This window comes from Pipistrellus hanaki (genome assembly GCF_964339955.1).
Source record: "Pipistrellus hanaki genome assembly, chromosome: 15".
Lineage (NCBI taxonomy): Eukaryota > Metazoa > Chordata > Mammalia > Chiroptera > Vespertilionidae > Pipistrellus > Pipistrellus hanaki.
This window is the reverse complement of record NC_140517.1, coordinates 38,872,006-38,879,446: the sequence shown is the minus strand read 5'-3', so window position 1 is coordinate 38,879,446 and position 7,441 is coordinate 38,872,006. Positions and strand designations below refer to the sequence as shown.

The window sequence follows — 7,441 nt, the reverse complement described above, 5'->3', positions numbered from 1 at the left end:
CATGAGCCTGACTCAAATGCCAGCACCACCCTGCAAATAAAGCACCTGATACTAATCCCAATGTCTCCAAAATACATCTATGACTGGGTAAAACAAACTAGTTTCCAAAAAAATTGCTCTGGTGGCCTCCTCATAGTTGTTTTTATAACAGGCAAAGAAGAGGGCAACCTAGCCAAAGCCTAGCGGCTTTAAGGCCCGGGGCCTCGGGTAGGACTAGCCCTGGCCAAGGACTGCCCCCTCTTTTCCATTGTCCAATGGCTTTTCTTGAATTCCGAGGCGGGAGTGGGCGGGACCAAATTGTTAGTAAACGCGAAGACACGTGCGGGCCCAGGGTTCTGGCGCCGCGGGATTGGCGCGTGCGCACTGGGGACGCAGCCTACAAGGAAGCGACTTCTGTGCGGAAGCGACTACACTCGTGGTGTTGACCGATGAAGCGGGCCATGCAGTCTGACGCCAAGATCCGCACTGAGTACGGAACAGATTCCAGTCCTCAGAGTCCCGGCTGTAGCCTCCGGCACTTTGCTTGTGAACAGAACCTGCTGTCCCGGCCGGATGGCTCTGCCTCGTTCCTGCAAGGTGAGAATCCAACTTGATACTGCCCGGGCCACGTTTATCCAGATCGTATTTGTTTTAGGGAGTGGCTATGGTGTATCATCAAATATACACCTCCTCTGATACTAGCCGGTTAATGTCCCTCCTGGACTCGGACAGAACTTATTGCCCAGGTGAATACTACTAGCTACTCTAGGGTACCTCTCTCTCTCCCGCCTCCCGCCCTCCCTTTCTCCCTCGAGACTTGAAGGGAAAAGATATCAGGAGAGAGGGGCAGATCTCCCACAGGCATGAATACTCCAGAATAGGAAAAATCTCACCAGAGTGAATAACCCCTTGATTAGATTCCTTCTCCATACATCCCAGACTAAGGCAAACCTGCCTGCTAGTATAAATCCCCTGTAGCCTGGCAGATCACCATTACAGGCATAGTTACTCCTGCCATGCAGACATGAGGGTGATGTCCACACCCTGAGTTGAAAAAGATTTTCCCTGCCCCTACCCCACCAATCAGGTAAATATCCCTTTGACTGGGATACACTTCTCTCATATGAATAAATATTCCAGAGATTGGGGTAGATCTTACCATCCCCTTCCTCTAGCTAAATACCTTTCAGACTCCCTAACCCAGGTAAATATTCCTCTGGAGATAGGCCCAATGATCACCCCCATAGAGGCTTTAATCCTCCCAGGGCACTACCTTCCACTCAGTTACAAACCTGCTTTCATTCATTGAACAGGTATGTATTTGTACTAAGTACTGTTCTAAGCACTGAGAATATAGCCATATATATATATATATATATATATATATATATATATGTGTGTGTGTGTGTGTGTGTGTGTGTGTGTGTGTGTTTTAATCCCTGACCTAGCCCTGGCTGGTGTGGCTCAGTTGGTTAGGTGCCATCCTGTGCACTGAGGGCTTGCTGGTTCAATTCCTGGTCAAGGTACATGCCCCTGTTATAGACTCCATCCCCAAGCTGGGCGTGCAGGAGGCAGCAGAGCAATGTTCCGCTCTCACATCAATGTTTCTCCCCACTACCCCCACCACCACCTTCCTCTCTCTCAAAAAAAAAAAAAAAAAAAAAAAAAAAAAAAAAATCAATAAAAAATATACTTTTTAAATTAGTAAAGAATCTTTAAAATAAATCCCTGCCTGGCCTGGTTCTGTGGTTGAACGTTGAACCATGAACCAAGAGATCACCGGTTCGAATTTTGATCAGGGCATATGCCCAAGTTGCAGGCTCTATCCCCAATAAGCAGTGTGCAGGAGGCAGCCAATTGGTGATGTTTCTCTCATTGATGTTTCTATCTGTCTATCCCTCTCCCTTCTTCTATAAACAAATAAATAAATCCCTGATCTAATGAAGTTTATACTCTAATCAAGAAGACATACAGTAAATAAGTAAAATGCTACAGAGAAAAATACAGTAGGAAAGGGGAATAGGGTGTGCCAGGAAGGGTTGCAATTTTAATTTTTAAATCCTCACTCAAGGATATGTTTTTGTGTGTTCCTTTTTTTTTTTTTTTTCTTTTTTTTTTTCATTGATTCTAGAGAGAGAATGAAACATCTATGTGAGAGAGAAACATCAATTGGTTGCCTCCCATGCATGCCCTGACTGGGGATAGAACCCGCAACCTGGGTATGTGCCCTGTCCGGGAATTGAACCCACAATCCTTCAATGCACACAGCAATCTTAAATAGGTCAGGAAAGGCCTCAAGGAGATGGTAACATTTGAATAAAGACCTAAGGTAAGGTAGCAAATCAGAAGAGTTTGGAAGCCACTGCTGTAGTCCAATCTCTCCATTTTACAGATGGTATAACTGAGGTCCAGAGAAGTGATCAAAATCAGCCAAGGGAGCAGAGCCAGGAGGAGGTGGACAGAACTACAAGCCAGGCTTTCTATAGAGTGGGTATGGACCAGAGAAGAGAAGCAGGGCCTGGTATTCCCCAGGTCTTGCCTCTCTTCTCTGATCCACACCCACTCTGGAAAATAAGCAGCATCCAGGACCCACACCCAGAGATTTATCCCTTTCTTAGGTTTCCTGACTACTGCAGTTTGGGGACGAGAGTCTGGGTGAGGGAGGAGAGTGGGGCTGGGTGAAGCTTTAAGAGCAGTCAAGACCAGCTGCAGTAAGAAGAAGGAAGGTTATCCCAGCCAGTGTGGCTCAGTGGTTGAGCATCGACCTATGTCCCAACAGGTCACAGTTCTATTCCCAGTCAGGGCATATGCCCTGGTTACGGCTCGATCCCCAGTGTGGGGTGCACAAGAGGCAGCCAATCAATGATTCTCATCATTGATGTCTCTCTCTCTCTCTCTCTCCCTCTCCCTCTCTGAAATGAATAAAAATATATTTTTTAAAGAAGGAAGGTGCTAAGAACTTCCTGTTAAAGTAAATAATATTACTAAAGCCTGTTGCATACTCAACATGTACCAGGCAGTGTCACGGATTATCTCATCGCAATGCTGTGAAGGAGATTCTGTTATTGTCCCTATTTTACAGGTGAGGAAGTAGAGGGAGGGAATGAAGTGAGTGCTCAAAGAATCACTGCCAACAAATGGTGGACCAGAGTGATGGGGGTAGGGAGGACCCGGGCCATCCGGCTCAGCGCCCACACTGTTCAGGGCCTCGAGGCAGGGCACCTGTGAGTGAGGCCTGCATGCTTTCTCCCCAGGGGATACCTCTGTCCTGGCAGGCGTGTACGGGCCAGCTGAGGTGAAGGTCAGCAAAGAGATCTTCAACAAGGCCACACTGGAAGTTATCCTGAGGCCGAAGATCGGGCTGCCTGGTAATTGGTCTCCAGATGTCCATTCCGTTGGGGTCCCCGCCCAGCTCATCCCTCACTGCTGTCCCCTCGTGTTCCCTCAGCTATTTCTGTCTCTTTCTCCAACTCTGCCTCTGAGTCTCTGTGTCTATGCTTCTGTCACTTTTCCCTTTCCCTGTCTCTGTTTCTCGGAGTCTTCCCTTCCTCTCCTGTTTCCTGGCTCCACCTCCTCTTCTTTCCATTAACTTGTTTTTCTGCCCTCTAACTCCCGTCTCCCTCACTTCTGCGGACTGAGCCCACTGGGATGGGCCTGGGCAGTAGCACGGGACATGGGAACTCTGGGGTTTTCCTCCCCAAGAGGCTCCCTTGCTAGATGCTGCAGGTGGCAGGGCTGGGGTGGGTAGCAACCTGGCCCTGCCTCCTGCCCACTCAGAATCCTGTGCCATCCATATGGGGTCCTGCACCCACCCAGGCTGAGACCACAGGTCCTTTCCAGAGGCCTGGGTGGGGCATATGGAGAAAGCGAAGAGCCTGACCCCTCCCCACCCTGGTTTCCCCAGGTGTAGCAGAGAAGAGCCGGGAGCGGCTGATCAGGAACACGTGTGAAGCGGTGGTGCTGGGGGCGCTGCACCCCCGCACCTCCATCACCATCGTGCTGCAGGTCATCAGCGATGCTGGCTCTGTATCCTTTCTCCCATGCTGCCTCCTCCAGGAAGTTCTCCAGAATCTCCCTAGTCACCTCCCTTGCTTATGGACAGGAGCTCCAAACACTTGACAGGAACCAACTTGTTGAAAAAGATTAGCAAACAGCTTGAGTGCTTACTGTGTGTCAAGCACTATTCTGAGTGCTTTACACACGTTAACCCGTTTAATCTGCACAGCATAACTCACATAACTAGTGATTGGCAGAGCCAGGACTTGAACCCAAGCCATTTGGTTCCACAGCCCAAGGCCCCTGACAGACGGAATTCTTATGTTCCTGTGTTTCAGGTGAGGAAACTAGGCCCAGAGAGGGGAAGTCACTTGTCCAAGGTCACACAGCTGAAGACAGCAGAGCACTCCTCCAAAGCCTGTGCCATTGACCTCCACTCTGACCCTGAGCTTATGTTTGAGACTCCGTGCTGGGAAAGCCCTGAGCAAGCAGAGTAGTTGGGCCAACAGCTCATCTTTGGGCGACAGGTTGAGGCCAAGGACCAGAAATGGGCATTTCATGGGCAGGAGGAAGGAAGAGCTGTTGTAGCCCCATTTCTCAGAGGGGCAAACCGAAGCTCGGAGGGAGGTAACAGAGGGTCAGTGGCAGAGGTGGGATGGATTAATTCTAAAGCTGGACCCTTACCTGCTGTGGAGCAAACAAGTGGGGCCTGCTCTCTGGCTCAGCCTTGTGCTTGCCTTCCACCTCACCACAGCCACACCCCTCCCCCTGATGGTGGGCTCCCTGCCGGCGCGATAATGACTCCTCCCTCCGTGTCCTTGCCAGTCTGTCATGGTGGCGGCCGGCTGCCTGCCTGCCTGCCAGATTCCCAGGCTCCAGACCTGGCTCTGCCAGTACCTCCCAGGTGATCTGGAAGGTTTCTCCCCCCTCTGCACTCATTCCCTCCAGGTGCTTGGCACATGCCATTACATAACTGTTGGATATCATGATCCCTGATTGAGGCTCAGAAAGAGTAAGTCACTTGCTCAAGGTCACAAAGTCAGTTCTGGAATCCAAGGCTACTTGATCCCAGAACCACTTGGAACTCTGCCATGCTGCCTTCCTGTGACCAGTTAGTGATGCAGCCACAGCACTGGCAGGGGGTGGAGGCAAGGACACACTCTGCTGGCCAGACCTGCAGTAGAAACTTCTTAACCACTCCCTGTGGCACTCAGCTCATGGCCTGTTGCCTGAACGCCACCTGCATGGCATTGGTCGACGCAGGCGTGCCGATGCAAGCCCTCTTCTGTGGGGTCACCTGTGCCCTGGACTCTGACGGGACTCTCGTGCTGGACCCCACAGCCAAGCAAGAAAAGGTAGATATGAAGGCCAGGCCTGTCATGGTGAAGGGCTGTCATGGTGGCGGCTGGCTGCCTGCCATATTCCTGGGCTCAGGGCCTGGCTGCCAGGACCCTATCCCTCTCGTCCTCTAGGCCGTGCTTCTCTACAGCAGTTGGCTACCAGCTCAGTCCCAACTAGCAAGGTGTGCTCTGCTCATCAGGGAAGTGAAAGAAACCCAACTCAAACTGCTTGAGCAAAAAGGGAATTTATTGGCATTCAGTGCCAAAGTCAGAAAGAGCAGAGATTGAGCCTGAGCCTCAAACGCCGTCAGGATTTCCTTCCTTCCTTAGTCCTGCTCCTTTCTGCATATCAGATCCATTCAGTGGCCAGCATCTCTCCTGAGGCTGCAGCTGGCCCCTTAAGCTCTGTGCTTACATCTTAAGAGGCTCAGAAGCAAAGGAGGAGGGAGCGTTCCTTGAGGGTTCAAGTTCACAGTGTCCTGGGGCTGTGGTTACTTTGAGTTATTTGCCCAGTCACATCCAGTCCGAAAAGCAGAAACCACCTGGAGGATTTCCCACGGAGGGTTGAATTCAGGGAACTGGTTACAACAGTGTTGGAAGAGCAAAAAGGAAGAAGGAGGGTCACCCAGAGATCAGGAGCCCACAGCCAACTTGCACTTAAGCTGATAAAGGCATCCCTGCAGCCAGGTCTAAAGCACAGACATCCTGGCTTTGCACTGGCTATAGAAGTCCAGAACCTGTCGCTATTGAGGCCGCTGCCACAGCCATAGCACCTGCCACTGTCAGAGTAAGCACCTGGATGCTGTCCCTCCTGCCAGTCTCGCACCAGAGGAGCAGGGAGGCAGTGGGTAAAGGCGTGCACTGTGACCACCCTACAGGGCAGGAGTACTGCTGGAAGCCTGTCAGGCTGTGTGGGTGGAATCGGGCGTAGACCCAGAGGAAAGGCAGGGAAGCCAGGAGGGGTATGTATAGACAAACAGCCACACTCCATACAAGAGTACCTGCCTGCAGGGAAGGCGAGTCCCTTCTTGAGATCAGCTGAGATTGTGTCTGAGGAGAGAGTCCAGGTCCCTCACCTTTCGTCTCTAGGAGGCCCGGGCAGTCCTGACGTTTGCACTCGACAGTGTGGACCAGAAGCTGCTCATGTCCACCACCAAGGGGCTCTACTCCAATGCTGAGGTACCAGCATGCAGATGCGGTGAACCCTAGCTCTCTTCCTCCCTCTCCTCACTCTCCCCTCTCCCCCCGTCTCCACCTGTTGTCCCAACTCTGCCCTACACTCAGGGGTTCAAGGAAAACCCCCTCCTAGCATTCCTTCTATAAATAGAGTTTTAAACTTTGTAGCCACAGAAACCTCTGTGAGAATTTTAAAGGGGAAGCCCAATTAATGAGACAGGAAAAGAGAAGAGGAGCTCAGGCTGAAATCAGGAGGTGGGGGTACCTGAAGGCCCCCCAGCTTCCAGTTCAGAGCAGTGCTCCCCTTCCCCATCCCAGGTCTGAAGAGTTTGGAAACTTGGGCTAAATGGTCTCTAAGAGCATTTCCAATCTGGACTCCTGAGAATCTAGGGATATGTGGCAATACAGATTTGGGATCTCAGATTCCATGGCTCTCAGCATTTTTCTGAGTCACAGGGCCTGTGGTTCTAAAATTCTAGGATCTCTCCAACTAAGCTTCCAGAGCTCCGGTCTCTTCCAGCTGTCAGAATGTCTGAGCTCTTTGATGTGAGGCCCTGGAGCTGCTGAAAGCTGGTCCCTGAACCTCTCACTTTCTCTTTTTTCCTTCGCTTCCCCTCTAAAAGGGCCTACAGTAAAGAAGAAGGAGATACCTGGCCACCCTCCCACCCCCGTGGGTAAAGGGGGAAGTGGTAGGTTTGTGGGCCCTAGAAATCAGATGGGCCAGTAGGTGCGGAGATGCCCCCCACATCCCTCACACTGACCAGTCTCTCCCCGCCCAGCTCCAGCAGTGCCTGGCTGCAGCCCAAGCTGCCTCACAGCACGTCTTCCGCTTCTACCGGGAATCGCTGCAGAGGCGTTACTCCAAGAGCTGAGGCAAGCCGGGGCAAGGCGCCCCACCCGCTGCCACCACCCACTACCTCAAGCACAAAATAAACCAGCAGCCCAGCCTT

At 51.6% G+C, this 7,441-nt stretch overlaps 1 protein-coding gene across 1 annotated transcript; it reads left to right on the top strand.

Annotated features, from left to right (window-relative positions):
• Positions 1 to 285: 285 nt before the first annotated feature.
• EXOSC5 (exosome component 5) lies at positions 286 to 7,441 on the top strand. The gene is made up of 6 exons (XM_084905378.1): positions 286 to 576; positions 3,234 to 3,347; positions 3,884 to 4,005; positions 5,190 to 5,330; positions 6,405 to 6,494; positions 7,271 to 7,441. Exons 1-6 carry the CDS (start codon positions 429 to 431, stop codon positions 7,361 to 7,363), a joined length of 708 nt encoding a protein of 235 aa, XP_084761504.1. The 5' UTR covers positions 286 to 428; the 3' UTR covers positions 7,364 to 7,441.